Source organism: Malus domestica, chromosome 13, assembly GCF_042453785.1.
Source record: "Malus domestica chromosome 13, GDT2T_hap1".
Taxonomy (NCBI): Eukaryota; Viridiplantae; Streptophyta; class Magnoliopsida; order Rosales; family Rosaceae; genus Malus; species Malus domestica.
In genome coordinates, this window is record NC_091673.1 from 22,700,505 (window position 1) to 22,717,746 (window position 17,242).

At 37.3% G+C, this 17,242-nt stretch overlaps 1 protein-coding gene across 1 annotated transcript; it reads right to left on the reverse strand.

Annotated features, from left to right (window-relative positions):
* Positions 1 to 6,538: 6,538 nt before the first annotated feature.
* On the reverse strand, positions 6,539 to 7,144 carry LOC103430887 (F-box protein At3g07870-like). Its single transcript, XM_008369030.3, has one exon. The coding sequence runs from the start codon at positions 7,142 to 7,144 to the stop codon at positions 6,539 to 6,541; it is 606 nt and encodes a 201-aa protein (XP_008367252.3).
* Between the last annotated feature and the right edge of the window lie 10,098 nt (positions 7,145 to 17,242).

Here is a 17,242-nt window from a genome sequence, read left to right on the forward strand (position 1 = left end):
ATCATAAGGTTTACTAAGACTAATCAGGACTTTCTGCACTAGTCTCTCATTCGACAAAGATTCACCAAATGTTCTCATCTGATTAATTAGATCATTCAACCGTGTAAGATAGCTAGACAAAGACTAATCATCTCGCATCCTAGCATATTCAAATTCTCTTCTAAGATTCTGCAATTTCACAGATCGAACCTGATCACCACCATGATACTCTCCATACAACAAATCCCATGCCATCTTCGCTGACTCGGCATTGGCGATTCGAGGGAAGATTTGATCTGAGACTGCATTCTGAATGATTCCCAAAGCCTCTGCGTCTTGCATCAACACAGCTGACATTTCTTCATCTCCAACATCCTCCGACGATCCTTCAGACTTCTTCTTCTTCGAATCAGACGTTTTAACTCCTTTCTCCACCAGATTCCACAACCCATGTGATTTGAAGATTGTCACCATCTTGATTCTCCAGAACTCGTAGTTCTCACCGGAGAAGATTGGAGTCCTCACTTCCGAGCCTCCCGATCCAGACATGATTTTGATCTGAATCGACAACCTTCACAGAGTTTCAAGAGAGCTTCGATTGAGCTCGTTAACTTCACAGATTTACGCCCAGATTGTTAAATCCAACCTGGCTCTGAGGCCATGTTAGTGTAACTTGAATCAATGAGTGTTTTGATGTAGATGGAGCTGTACAGAAAAACAAAACGATGAACAAAAGGCTGGAGAAAACGAATGGTTTCTTGTTCTTTTCTCTGCAGAAACTTTACAGAGGAATATTTCTTCTTACTTCAGAAAAGGAGCACTAACTTGCTTTACATTAACTGAAGGTCCTTAACTTGGGACCACATAAACCACTACATTTCATCCTAGACACACATCTTTCTAATTTCATGGATCTATCAACACATGGCACTCATGGCCTTTTTTACAAAACTAGACATTTACACTTTGCCTCATTCTGCACAAGTGGATACACCAATTTAAACAAACTTATTCTAAAACTTTTCAGCTCAAATACTTATAGTTCAACAATGTTCTTGACAGGTTCCTAATAAGCATAAGAAAATCCACAACAATTTAATCATCTATCAGGCTCTTAGTGAACACAAAAATCTAGCAAGGATCAGAACTGTTCTTGAGATGCAATATTGCTTAGCACTAAGCATTATAATCACATTACCAGTTCTTCCTCTTTAGTAAGAAACTGCGTCCGTCTTGTCAAGTAAGGCGAGGCTCTCTTTATAAGAATCAACGGTGCAATATTGATATCCATCTCCAGAAATCCCAAGATTTTTAATTTGTTTAGTCACAAGGCCCAGCGACACTAACTCATGCTTTGATTTTACATGGTCACAAGCAAAAATATCTTGAAAGAAAAATTGTTCCCTAGCTCCACAAAGCTTCAATAGTACTTCCATGCTCTTCCTAAAGCTGTTGGATTTATCCAATATAAATCAACCTTTAAGTGGTCTACTACATGTAATAGGAATGTAATATTGGAGAATAATGTTGATTGTGATTTGATCTCTTAAAGATATCAATCCTTTATAAGGTGTCTTATATTGGAAATAGTATTGATGGAATCTTTAATTGAATATAATTATGATACTTGACTTGGAGGCTAATAAAGTAAGTTTAGGTTTCCTTTATGGATGGAAACCCTAGCTTTTAGCCTATATATATATATATATATATATATATATATATATATAAACATCGGTCCCTATAAGCCCTAGAACACACAACATAATGCTTCCCATAGAGTAGTTGTATCCGGCTAGGTGTTTATAGAAGATCTTGGTGTTGTCCTGCTTTACTACTTTTGTATTCAACTTTCATGGCCGCCATTGGAATCAGGTCAATCACTCGTTCGTTTGTGTTTTAATTGTATAACCTTATAAGGCTAACAATTGGTATTAGAGCCAATTCTTGGCCGGAAGTGTACCGACGAGGACGTCGGACCCCTAAGGGGGGTGGATTGTGACATCCCAAGTCGCCCAGGGAAGTGATCCTTAAATGTATATTCTCATCCCTACATAGAACGAGGCCTTTTGGGAGATCACTAGCTTCGGGTTCCGTAGGAACTTCGAAGTTAAGCGAGAAGGAGGCCAGAGCACTCCCAGGATGGGTGACCCACTAAGAAGTTGCTCGTGAGTTCTCAAAAACAAAACTGTGAGGGAATGGTAAACCCAAAGCGAACAATATCGTGCTACGGTAGTAAAGCATGCCCGGGATGTGGTGGACCCGGACCGGGACGTGACAATTGGTATCAGAGCCACTAGTTATATGATTTAAACCTATTAGGTTTGAAGTTTGATTATAAAATATTTTTCTTTTTGGACTGCGGTTTTGATCTTAAATCCAAATTGTGATTGCATTTGGCAACACCAACATGCCGGACCTCCTTTGAAACGGGATCAATATGTTTCCGCATATAATTGCATATACTTGGCAACACCACCATGTTGTTTCAATCAGTACAATTGATGATTGTTAATAGGTTATATAAACATTCGGTTTTCGTCAAGAATTTTTAATAATTTTATGGCACGAATCCAAAAACAAAATTAATCAAGGATATAGCAGCAAATCGTGGCATCAATTCTTATATATAAATCATGGTATCATAACTATTTTACAATGGAAATCATGGGAGGTTTTTCTATTTCAAGTCTAGTTCAAAGTGATTCCTTTTGACCAGCCATATTAAGCCATCAAAAATAGCTTGCGTTAGGAACACATGAAGTCACAAGTATAAAACCACGAACAAGGCACTGAGAAGAATAACAGTTTCGTTCTATTTCAATTTTCATGCCAATGTTTTGGTTAGAATGATTTACCATGTGCCACTGATGATCTCAATTTTTGTAAGCATGCTATATTTGTTCTGATACGTTACTGAAGAGTCCCCTCCGATTAGCAAGCAGAACAAAGTCATCCACCAAAGCAAAATGGTTTGTTTCATTGACTCTGATTTTCATGATGGTTTATGGTATTTTGGTTGATATATAATTTGGGTTGATCCCTAAAAGCTTAAATTGGTAATAAGATAAAGATATACTTGCATGAGTGAGGTGCTAATCATTGTAGAGCATGTACATAGATTGAATACCATGTTTCAGTTAAGTATGTCATGAATATGGATCAAATTATTTTATGTTTGGCAATTGTATAAAAATAGGCACATGATTTATGTGTTTGACTAAGAATTGAGATTATCAATTTTTAATCTGGTATATGTCAATATACTTCATTTCGATAAGGAAGAGCAATGATAGATTTAAGGTTTTGGAATTTATCTGAATTATTACTCCAGTAAAGGTACCGTTATGATATAATTTGGTTGCCATAAATTCTATTACACATTCACTGATTTGTTCTCTACAAAATGGCTTGAGGTGATACTCCAATTTAACAAGAAATAATTGCATAAGTTTCAGTAGATGGAGTCATGAAGGAATTAGTGCCATTTGTTGGCAAGACTCGACGCTCAAATCAGGTTATCATAATTTTGTCACTTACAGTTAATTAATCCATGTGACTTTTTGTATTGTTTCAGGGCGGAGTTGATAACTGTCTTTTCAACTAAAGCAAGCCGCAACGGCTTAGTTGATGATGAGACTGTGTTTTTGAGTTACTTCGGTCAACTTTGCATCTTAATTAGAATAAAAGGGATAGTCTTCTTGCCTACAGGTGTCGATTAATTCTTTTAGTTTAATTAAGATGGCATAGTATGGGTTTTATTTTACAAAAGTTGTGAAAATCTTCATCTTGCCTATAGGTGTTGAAGTTTTTCATGAAGGAACTTTTGTGACATAAAATCTAGTACTAGAAACTAGTTAATTTTCTTGCCTACATGTGTAAATTAATTTAGTTTCATGAAGTTTATTGGGATAAAGTTCCATGCCATTAGTTACAAATATTTCCACTATGAGCCCCATAATAGGTTGTGGTTTTAAGGCATGGAAATCGGTTGCATCATGAGACTTGTTGATGCAAAGTATCGGGTGAATGACATGTCTAATGATCACCAAATGACCTGAATTTTGGATATGTTTAACATATAGATGTCTAATATGTGTCTGAAAATTTTCGTAATTTTCTGCCATGTATGTTAATTATGGTCAATTTACTAGTAACCCATGCTCGTATAGACAGTTTTTACTGGCAGATTATGTTGGTCTTTTTGAGACGTGACTTTAGACTACTATTTTGACCCAAAATGGCTCTGTATTTTTAATTTATGAAGATTAGTATGTCTATTTTGATCAGTATAAATTTGGTAGCAATCAAGCTTGTAAATTAATTATGATAAATTCTAAAGTAAGTGTAACTCGTTGTTGAAATTCTGTTTGACAACATTATGTTGGTTGAGAAGTCTATTTTATTATGTCTAAAATATAGAGCAATTTTCTTTAGGTACATTTTTGAAAGAATATATTCACAAGTGTTTGCCCAAGTGGGAGAATTAGAGAACGAAAATTAGGCTTCACACTCATTAACTTATTTGCAAGTATAAACTCTGAAAATTTAGTGGAAGTTGTTCTAAATTTTTTGAGCATTAAGTGGACTTGCATGAATCTATTAAAGTGTTATTCTATCTCCCATGTGCTACTCCAATGTCTATAATATGTTTAAGTTGCATGAATGGATACTTGGTATATGCGTACATTTTTCTGTTACCTGCAATCATTTGGATTTCTCGGTTGATCATTTATTTTGGGGCTCATAAGGACTTAGCATAAATGTGGACTTATTAATACATATAAGATGGTTGTTGGATACATGTTTTGTGTAACAACAGTGAATGCTGTCAAGCTCAGTTGTACCTTTCATTGAGGTAATATGCATTCATTGACTAAGTAAGGCTATTCCCAAAGGCATATTTTCAAAAGTATGATTTAAGTATTGATTTGCAAATTCAGTAACGATGTTGCAGATCAGTGGGAGTTTGAGTTTCGTGTTAGTAATGCCTTACAGTTGCAGATGACCTATAAGGTATGTATAGAATCCATGTATTCATTTTAATCTCCAGTTGGATTTATTAAGTCACATTTTTCGTGTGCTAGTCAATCATCTGATGAAATATATATCAGATATCAAGTTGTTATCAAATTGCATATTAAATGGCATGGCATGGTTTGTGCACTGGCTCAATTGTGAGGATTTCCATCTTGCCCGCAGGTGTTGGAAATCACTATGAAAGTAACTGGTATGGTGCATAAATCAGTGTAAAAAACATATTAATTCATCTTGCTCACAAGTGTAGAATTAATTTGTTTTATGAAGTTTTGGGATATTTTACTTGGACATGTGCCTATTTGGCATTTTCAGTTGTGTCCGTTGGTTACAAACATTGTTTGTATTGTTATTGGTCTAATGAAACTGATGCATGATTGTTTTGGAGATGTATTCACACCTGCAGGTTATGGTGGTTTCATTAGATGAAGGATATCTGCATTGGTAGATTTAAGGCTTCGAAGAAGCATAAAGTGTAACTTGTGAGTTACAATAAGGTGGACCTGAGATGATATAAAGTAAGACATTTTGATTAATTTAAAGTTTAATTTAAAGTTTCATCTCTTGATCATAATATGTGTTTCATGTGAATGAGGATCTTAGCATGTGTGATTATGAAGGTTTTGGGTTGTGTCAATCCTACAACTTTGTTAGTTCCATGTTAAGAAATGCATTTGATAGAAGCTGCATTAAGGACGAGATGTAATCACTATTACATGGCCACTAAAGTGACATTAATCTCCAATCTCAAGTATAAACATGAATATTACATTTTGTAGACCAAGTGGGAGAATGTTGGATTTATCCAATATAAATCAACCTTTAAGTGGTCTACTACATGTAATAGGAATGTAATATTGGAAAATAAAGTTGATTGTGATTTGATCTCTTAAAGATATCAATCCTTTATAAGGTGTCTTATATAGGAAATAGGATTGATGGAATCCTTAATTGAATATGATTATGATACTTGACTTGGAGGCTAATAAAGCAAGTTTAGGTTTCCTTTATGGATGGAAATCCTAACTTTTAGCCTATATATATAAACACCGGTCCCTATAAGCCCTAGAACACACAACATAATGCTTCCCATAGAGTAGTTGTATCCGACTAGGTGTTTATAGAAGATCTTGGTGTTGCTGTGCTCTACTACTTTTGTGTCCAATTTTCATGGCTGTCATTGGAATCAGATCAGTCACTCGTTCATTTGTGTTTTAATTGTATAACCTTATAAGGCTAACAAAAACATAACGCCCTAGGTAAAAGTCTTTCGGGACCTTGTGTACCAAGAGTAATCAATTTGGCCCACGACTCTTTTTTGCCATACTCGAGCATCGCCCATATCCCAAGAAAAGAATCTGTATACCTGTTATCCGTCGTGAACAGAGCAATAGAATTTCCATCTCCATAAACAGATAATCGTAATCCCAAATCAAAATTATATGTTAAACTCTTAGGGACTGATATCTAACCGAACAACTGACTGCCCACGTCAAATGTCAGTATAAAGTACTCAGCACCATCAAACCCCATTAACAAAAGCCTGGGATGCAGCTCCACGTAGTTGACATTGAGCAAGAGAACCAAGATTGGTCCATGAGCCAGTGGCTAGTGAATATACCTCAGCTACAGTTAACTTCTCATCATCATCCAAAAGAGTGACAATTCTCACAACCTTATAGTCATTGGTCATAGCATCAAAACTGAATCCAATACTAGCATTGTACCCACCATGCGTCCTATATGTAAAACCAGGCATAGGAAGTTTCAGTAACTTTGTAATGGCTGGGTTCCATAAGAAAAAGTTGTAACCATATCTGAAGATATCATCCGCAAGACCGATCAGTCCGTTGCAAGTGCCGACCACGCGAAGATGTGAATTGGACAGTTTTCCCATGTGAGAAATTGGAAATTCTACCTTGGAGTACTCGTCGAAAGTCCGATTATCATAATGCAGAGAGTAAACCTCGTTCGTTACATCGTCAACGATGGATTTGTGGAGGAGGGTGGAGCTGGCTTGACCAGAAACCCTATAGACTAGGAAGAGGGGGCTTAATCTCCATGCTTTGCAAACTGATGTCCTTTTTGTCAAATTTCTAATGGGTGATCTAAAAAGGGAGGGTAACATTGCTTCAAATTTCCAATTTTCTTGCTGCAAGTTGCACAGAGGACACTAATTTATACACACACTACTACAGGAGAGTAAAAATCCAAATACCGTACGAACCAAGAAAAAAATACACAGAAAAATCAGCTATAATTGAAAAATTAAATAAATAAAGGGAGCTGTTCTTGCAAGAGAGTGAAAATTCATACCAAAAAAAGAGGGAAAAAATGGTAAAGAATCCAACCGTGAAGGGACAACAAAAACCCTTGGAAAAATGCTAAATCGTCAGTGGTACTCAGTAGAACAAACCCTTAAATCAAAACCTCCCCTTTTATTATGAGAAATTACCCAGCAGTTACAAAGAAACCCATGAAAAAGAAAATAACTTTAGGGTAAATTACATAGTAACCCCTCAACTTTGATATCTATTATAATCTCATACATCTTTAAACCATTTCACTTTTATACCTCAATTACTATTTTATTTCAAAATAATACATCTGTTAGATTTTCCGTCCATTGATCCATTAAGAGGTGACGTGGCTACTACATTTGTACCACGTGGCAAAAAAAAGAATTTAAAATTTTTTTTAAAAAACCTAAATCTTCTTAAAAAAAAAAAAAAAAAAAAAAAACTGAAAAAATCAGAACCCACCCCACCTTCCCTGCAACCCCGCCCCACCCCTCTTCTTCCTCTCGAGCCTCCCAACCACCTCCATCTCCTCCACTCTCTTCACCTCCCCTCCTTCGACCTAGAGTCCCTCTAACCGCTAGACCCAATCCCAGGAATCCCAACCCCTCAACTCCAATGCCTTCTCCCTCTAGCTCCACCCCCGCGACGCCCTCTTCAATTCCCCTCCCATCCAAACTCCACACCCCGCCCCAATTCCATCGACCTCCTTCAAGCCTTCATCCGCTCCTACCACAACCTCAACCTTGCAATCGTGCCCAATCTAAGGAAATTGCAGGATGCCCTTCTTGTGACCCAAACCAACAACTAAATCAATTTCAAATCTCAACAAAAAAAAAAAATCCAAATCCAAATCCCTCGCTGTAAAGCTCTCTCTTCTCTCTGCCGCCAACCCAACCCCATCCCCCAACCAACCCAAAACCTATCATCTCTCCTCACTCTATCTCATCTCACCGAATCCACATAGGCTTCGCTGCCCTTCCCCCAATTTCAAACCCCTACACGGACACAACCACCACTGTTGACGCATCCAGAGTCGGTGAAGATGGCTATGGTGTATGGTGTGGGCGGTTCTGGACCACCACAAGTCGGTGAGGATGTCGATGCTTCTGGGTGTGTTGGCGTTGTAGTCAAAGCTTCCAATTTGATTGTTCTGACCTTTTTTTTCAAAAATTGGTCGAACCCAATACCCAAAATACAACGCTAGTAGTGCCAATTCTCAAAATACAAGGCCGACATCGTCTTTCTAGATCTCTCTGACGCGGCAGCAGTGCGATTCGCCTTTTTCCAATGAGGTTCATAGACCTGACGACGTGTAGTCATCCCTGGTGATGTAGATGTCGTCCCCGATGACTAGATCTGAGTGATTTTGGTGGATGGGAGGTAGTTGGAGAAAAGGGAGGTTGTTGGGAGGCTCGGCTCAGGAGGGAGAAGAGGGGTGGGGAGGGGTTTGAAAAATGTTTGGAAGTGCTTTTAAAAATGTTGAAAGTGCTTTTAGAGAAAATATTTTTGGGTTCCAAAGGCACTTTAAATGCTTTTTGCAAGAAGCACCAGTTATATGTTTATTCCAGGAAGCACTTTAAGTGCTTTTCTAGGATTTACTTGCATTTTTACTAAGGATTGGTTCCAAAAATATTTTCACCAAAAACGCTTTCAGTTATTTTAAAAGCACATTTAAACAAGCTCTACTTCACTCGCTATTTAGTGTTTTGAATTTTGGTGGAGGATTTTCTCCCTTATATTTGAACGTTTACGGTTAAGTTACGTAAATATTTTTATATTGATTTTTTTTAATAGTGACAAAAAGATAAAAAAATAAAATGTGAGAGGAGGGGAGGGAAAAGAATTATACTCCTTGAATTTTAATGTTAAACCCGTGAAGAAATTTTTTTGGACGAGGGTAAAATTTTATTACCAACAAAATAAGAGAAAATTGTAGCAATGGTCCTTACTTTAAGCGTTGATCTCTCAACTAAAAATTTGTGACCATTGATCTCTTAATTTATCAAAATGTGCAGTCATGGTCATTTTCATCAACTCCATCAGAACTTTCGTCAAAATGAATCATGGTGCAAGAACTATTGCTACAGTTGGAGTTAGAGTTGACAGATCATTTCTCTAATTAGATTAAAATTGAGAGATCATTTCCCTCTTTCAGAAAAACTTATTTTACCATTAAAAACTTTCACCGCATTGCGTCATTGGGGATTAGGGTCTTGTCCTTATTTATTATCTTCTTGATTCAAACTCTCTATCTTACGCTCTATTTTATAATATAAATTAAAATAGTAAGATCATTTGTATTTTTAAAAAATTCAACCGTTGCTGTTGATGCTTATCAAACTGGCCATGTGCCTAAGTAAAAAAGTGGTTTCAATTGAAAAATTCTTGCGTAGGAGCTTCCGTTGATGTTCTAGGGGGACCTCCTGCTCTCTATTATAACAATATGGGTTTATGTGCGACTTGAATGTAGGGGTCCTTTCGTATGTGTCTTGTACGAATAAGTAGTGTGACCGGAAAGCCTCTGCCATAAAAAGGTGTTTACCATCACCATCGAGTTGCTGTTTAATATCTAATATAAGGTTACGTAGAGAGCGTCTTACAAATAATTTTGGTATTATTGGTCTCAAAACGCCATGATAGTTGTAAGTTCATCCTAACTAAGGACTCATTTAATAACTATTTCAGTTTTTTTATTAATGATTGAAATAAGGGGGAATGTAAATGAGAAATGAAAAAGAGTATGGAGTTTGGTGCGTACACTATAAATAAACCAAAAACCATTTAAGTAGTTTTCACTTTTGAGTTTTTGTTGTCATTCCTTCTTCCTTATTATTGGAGCTCTAAAGCAAAAGAGGTATGACACACTCCGACTTAAATCAAAGCATGCTGGCCATCATGTGAGAGTGATGTAACCATGTGCACAGTGTAGAAGCACTAGAGATATAAGGAATTACGAATAAACAAAAATCAAATCAACTAGAGTACTAGCTAAGATAATGTGCAAGTGCGAGATTAAGTGTGAAATACACAACTAGAGTATAAATATCCTAAGTGCAGTCAAGCAGGACAAGTACTAATTATACAACACCCGAGGGTGATATGTTCTGTCAGAACCCCCGTCAGAATCCTCGTGATCCACCAAGCACTTCTACTTAAAACCTGGAGGGGCGCACAACAGAAAGTGTAAGTGGGTAAAAACAAAGCTTTTCAAAATCGTTTCATTTCTCAAAAATTCTAACCCCTCGCCGTAAAACCCATACAGTTTTCCTAGAAAAATAGAACATATATACATATCTCAAAACCATGCTCAGAAAACGATATTCATAAGTATGCCATGTCAAAGTATCTCAATGCAATGTTATAGGTAAACCAAGCAAAATATATAAATATCAAATATCGCATCAGCCAAATCTCTCTAACTCAAACTACACTACTGAGTATATAGCTCATAACCAATCTCAATCATATCAAATCAAATCAAATCCTGCACACGAGTCGGAACCACCTCAAGTGGCATGTACGACAATACTAGGTGTAAAGTAAATATGCTCTAGTGCTACGATCACATGAAGGCTGTGCGAATGATCGCGGGTCACCTACGAGTCGAAACCACCTAAAATGGTATATACGACAAGCCTGTGCACCTAACTTGAATCCAAGGTAAGCATATGGTGCGGGAGGTGAACATTATGTGAAGGATTGTGCCCTAACTCTGAGCGGGAGCACTAACACTGGGGTGCAGGTTTATGAGCTCTCAATACATCACACCATACATCACATAACCGAAACAATCTCATACCTTTGATTTATGAACTTATCTGGCACTTACCCGTGCGTCCGTAACACCAATCATGAATGTATGTAACTACTAATGCATAATTAAAATAGATAGATACCTGCATGGCATTTCCAAAACATATATTCATTTAAATTCATTTTCAGGGAAAAATCTCAAGTATATAGGTATATACGGAAAACCAAAAGCCCACTCACTGGTATGTCGAAGGGTCGTAGCCCCCGAGTCTTGATTGATAGCGCTCGTCCTCAGGATAGGTCTCACCTATATGCGAAATAACTGAATAAACGTTATTTAAAGCACATACACAAAATTAGAAAATAACTTCTCATACAATGTTGGGGTATTTGAGTATACCACCATGATCTACTCAACCTCACGAACATCTTTATATTTTTAGAAAATTTTTCCGACGTTCCACACTCCATCACGCGCGGGCCAAGGCATGGCCAGACGCGCCCCCACAGACAGCCAACCCTGACGGAATCCTTAACCGCCGTTAGGGAATATTCCGCTAAAAATTAGAATATTTCGTTAAAACTAACCTGACACCATTAGCTGCCGTTAGCAAGATTCCATCAATATCGATGAAATATTCTCATTTCTTCTTCGACAAATCGCCGGTCGCCATCGTTGGAAACTGGAAATTCAAAAAACCTTAATATCTTCTTCATTTCTCAACCAAATTTCACGAATTTTATACCAAAATGAAGCTTAAGACAAGTAGAACAAAACCTTACCTTTCAAAAATCCTAAAATCGACGGAACTTGTTGGAAAATCCCTTGATAATCCGGCTAAACCTGTAACTCGTTGAAACTCAACTTCCCGACGTCCAAATCACTTCATTTTTCTTCTCTGAGCTTCGTGAAGATGATCTAAAGCTTCCTATAATCTTAGAACCTTCCAAAAACTCCACATTTACATGTGCATGAACAGTGCTCAAATCAGATATTATGGTTTCTCGGGTTTTTCAAGGTTTCATGTCCAAATAATAGTATCAATGGGTTCTTGGGCTCGCAAGGAACTTGAAAATGGTCTCCATAACCTCAATCCATGAAGAAATGGTTTGGTTGAGGTTCGTCCGTACGTATGGTATGAAAATGGAGAAAAACCGAGAAGGAAGAGAGAGAAAGAGAGGGTCAACTAGAGAGAGTGTGTGTGAGTGTGTGTGGTCCTGATCCTCTTACAACCAACCAAAACAATTAGAACCTTTAGTTCTAATTGGGTCCAAAAGGTTAGGAAGAAAATAATTGGTCCACAACACAACTTAAACCACACAACACTACAAACGTCTAGGGGTATTTTAGGCAATTCACACCATTGAAAATTATATTTCGGGACGAGCTGTCACAGGTATTTGTCCGTTTGTCCCCTGAAATTGTTAGAACTTGTGAGGGACTTTTGTCCCACATTGCTCATACACACTTTCCAATTCCTCTATATAAGTGAGTTCCCTCACTTATTATTTGAAAAGAATTGAGCCAAAGCCATGGACCTTGGGTTTTGGACTTGGAGGGTTTGGGTGTATATAGTAAATGTCAAACATGGGCCTTGGGGCTCTTGTGTGACAGCCCGTCCCTAATTTTAAGAGTTTCTAAAGTTTTAATAAAGGATTTTACAAAAATGCCCTTTGAGGCACACGCATTATTCAAGGTTAATCGTTGTGTCGTGCCATCTAAGATTTATTTTCTTGACATATCCTCATAGTATTCGTCACTATGGACGTGTGGGCGCTGAAGGTTCGTGATTTGGAGTTATATCGAAGAAGTTATTAACGTTTGAAATTTGGGATTTTAAGGAATTATAATTTTAGTAAAATCTAGAATTTCTTTTATGAAAATGGATGGCCTAGATTTATTGAAGAATTAAATGGATGGCTTGGATGTAAAGGAAAACAAAAATAAATAAATATAAGTGAAGGAAGGTTTTGTGTGTGTGTGTGCGTGTGAGGAAGAAGAAGAAGAAGAGATTGGGCAGAAACTGCCCAACCAGAGGAAGAGAGAGCAGGAGCTCCGGGAGAGAAAGGAGAGAGAGCTGACGAATCAGGAGAAGAGAGAAGGAGAGGATGGCCAATCGGAACAGAGGAAAGGAGGGAGAGAGTGGCGCAGGGGATCGGCCAGATTCCCTTGGCCCGTTTTTGACCCGGTTGGCATCCATGCCTATTTTTGACGATTTTCACCCATTTTTCCTGCGAATTTCTTCAAGAAACCTCATGGGAAACACTCTAGGAGCCTTCCTCTATCCATTCCATCTCAAAATTGGAGAGATTTGGCTTTGAAAATGGAGAAAACCGCAATGAGGGGTGCATCGGCTTTGGCTTCGAATCACCCAATTCCGAAGCAATTTCTTTCAATTGCCACCACCCATAGCTTCCTCTTGAGGCCTAAAACAAAGCCCAAGCATTAGTTGGAGCATCAGAGTTGATTTGAGGACGAATTGGAACTCACCCAATTCTAGGGTTTCGCACCGGTTTGAGCAAATTGGAGCCTTTCCAGGCCAAATTGGCCTTGGCCTCAGGTATAAAGTTTACTCTACTCATTGAGATCTTCAATTCTGTATTTTTTGAGAACTTTTGGAAATAGTTGGATTTTCCGGCGAGCCGGGGCGGCCAACCGCCACCCGCGGCGGCCCGTGCGGCGGCGCGTGGCCAATGGCCCGCCAATGTCATTCTTAGCATGTGTTTAAGGTTCTAGATTCAGTTTTGATAATTGATGGACGTAAATTGAGTAATTGAACTTAAGTTCGTTACGATTCGTGGTTAGGTGAAAATGTGAATTGACGATCCGACCGTTGGATTGTCACCAAACTTTGATACATTGTAATACATAATATTTTAGGATTATAGGAACTTATGGATTGGGAATCCGATTTACGGATCTTCCGGAATTGGAGTTGTAAGTTCATAAAATAGAATGTTAACTATCACTCGGTTTCGACAATTGACGGAGATCCGACCGTTGGATGGTAATGAAATTTTAGGATGTTGTCCTAGAGGTATATTGTGGACCTCTGGAAGTATGGAAATCTGAGTTGCAGATCTTCCGGATCGAACTGCGTAGTGACGTGTTTTATATAAGTTATATATTCTATCGATATGATTTCTGAGGTTGGATTTGATTATTGTTCTAGGCGCTGATCGTCATGACACCTTGATGTGTTGTGCTAGGGAGTTGTTGGGCGAACTCCAGGTGAGTGGGCAGTATTTCTGTTTATACCTATATACTATTGATATTTTCCCCAGAAATTGAGTTTAATTGAAAGTACGTTTTAAAATGCCATGCATGCATATTATGAGATATATGAATTGATAATTGATGCATATATATATGTGAATTGGTGCTGTGGATGCACATGTGAGTATCAGGTGAGTTTTATGTTATTCCTGTGAATCATTGATGATGTGAATTGTGTTGAGAGCTCATAACCTGCACCCCTGGTGTTAGTGCTTATATTATTCACCGCACCGCACGCTCACCTTAGATCCAAGTAGGTGCATGTCGTACAGACCATGAGAGTGTTCCGACATGCTAGTCGTACAGACCACTATAGGTGGTTCCGACTAGTAGGTGACCTTAGATTATGTGCACAGATGATTGATGAGAGAAGCACTAGAGCATATTCTTACACCATTCTTATCGTACAAACTACTTTAGGTAGTTCCGATTTATGTGCAGAGTAGTGCCGTACAGGTCACAGTGGTGACTCCGGTTAGATTGGATATTGAGCTATAGAATTAACCGTACAGGACCAACTGCAGGGTCTCCGGTTGATTCCTTATTTCACCTGTTATAATGTTGCATCCTTATTATGTTTTGATGCATAGCATGACATATTTTTCTTGAAAAGTGTTAAAGATTTGTGAATTGAGTTTTGAGATTAATTATGGTTATATATATATACTATTTTCTGGGAAAGTATACAGGTTTTACAGAGAGGGGTTAGAAATGTTGTTAATTGAAATGTTTTCGAAAAACTTTGTTTTACTGACCCACTCAACTTTGTTTTGCGCCCCTTCAGGTTCTAGATAGCAGAGCTTTGGTGGCCACGAGGAATCCAATGGTGTTCTGACAGAATTCACAAAAGTAGGACTCACCCTCGGGTGTTTCATCTTAGTAATTGTATCTTTAAAGCTTCCGAACTGTGTAAATGGTTACGTCACACTCACGTGACGGCCAGCATGCCCTCCTTTGGGACAGGGTGTGTCATCTTGGGCTCGGACGGACGAAAAACACAAGTACGATTTTACGTTTTTGATTTTGCAATTTAGTTTTTCCAAAAGGATAAAACTGTTTAAGAAAACAGTTACGTCCTTTCTGAAAGGATAATATTGAATGGGCACAACTATTGCAAAAACACCGTTATAAATGGTTGTGATATCAGAAACAAAAAACCACACAATTTCAATCGCTCTTCCATTTTCGCTTTCATAGAGAAACACATAGTAAATTCGTCAAGAATCCAAGTTCGAGTGCAAGAACTTGGATTAGATAGTTGTATCCTGCAAGATAGATGTCCGTGAACTACTGCACTGGTGTATGGGCGTATTTATGTCTTAGGAGATTGCTACTGTGAGGCTGTAAGCCTCTATCTTCCAAAATCAAGTTAGTGATTTTTGTTGTGAATTTATATACAAATCTATTTAGTATTCATATTCTCGTATAATGAATATATATAGTGAAATTATAATTTGAAATAATTTGTACAATTATTACATATTATATAATTGATATTTGATTTATTCTAACATAAATTGTATAGAGTTGTTAATTTTTTCCTAAACTTTAATTTTAGCCGATTACCTTCCTAAAATTCATTACCAACAAAATAAGAGAAAATTTTAGCAATGGTCCCTTTAAGCGTTGATCTCTCAACTAAAAATTTGTGACCATTGGTCTCTTAACTTATCAAAACGTGCAATCATGGTCATTTTCGTCAACTCCGTCAGAACCTTTGTCAAAATAAGTCATGGTGGAAGAACCATTGCTATAGTTGTTAAAGTTAAGGAATCATTTCTCCAATTAGATTAAAGTTAAGAGATCATTTCCCTCTTTCAGTTGACGGTTATTGTTCTAATTTCATTAAAATTGAGGGACCATTGTTACAATTTTCTTACCGAACAAACGTACACAAGTAGAGACTCAATCACAAGATAAGCACAACACGAAGAAATGAACCCTTAAAACAAAACAAAACAAAACAAAACCCTTAAAACGAAACAAAATAGAGCCTAAAACACACAAAAAACAAAACAAAAAGCAAAACACAAACCTAGCAACTTGCAACCCGCAGAAAAACTTTTCAGACAACTTATTTTACCTTTTAAAACTTCCACCGCTCTGCGTGCTGGGTGGTTAGGGCCTTGTCCTTATTTATTGTCTACTGGATTCAAGCTCTCTATATTCCACTCTTTTTTTTGTAATATAAATTAAAGTAGTAATATCGTTTGTATGAAAAAAATTCAACTGTTGGAATTGATACTTACTAAAGTAGCCACATAAATAAGTGGTTTCTAATGAAAAATTCTTGCGTAGGAGCTTTCGTTGGCGTTCCATGGGGACCTCCTACATTCTATTATAACAATATGGGTTTATGTGCGACTTGAATGTAGGGGTCTTTCGTACGTGTCTTGCACGGACAAGTAATGTGACACGAAAACATTTGGCATAAAAAAGTGTTTACTACCACTATTATGAAGTTGCGGTTTATTATATAATATAAGGTTGTGTAGAGAGCGTCTTACAAATAATATTGTATTACTAGCTCCAAAAACGTCACGATGGTTATAAGTTCATCCCAGCTAAGGGTTCATTTAATAATCATTTTCGTTTTTTTTTCTTTTTGGAACAAACGATATTATCTACATTAAGGAAATGAGGTGGGCTTAACCTCATAATGGGCTAGTAATAATGTAGTTCAAATTTGCTTTTGGCGAGAATCGGATTTAAGACTTTTCACTTACAAGTGAAGAACAATATCACTAGACCGTAGTACAAAGTGACGATAACTATTTCATTTTTTATTTTTCTTTTTTTATGATTGAAATAAGGGGAATGCAAAAGAGGAATGAAAAAGAGTGCATGGAGTTTGTGCATACAAAATGAAAACTAAAATAAAAAACTATTTCTTTAG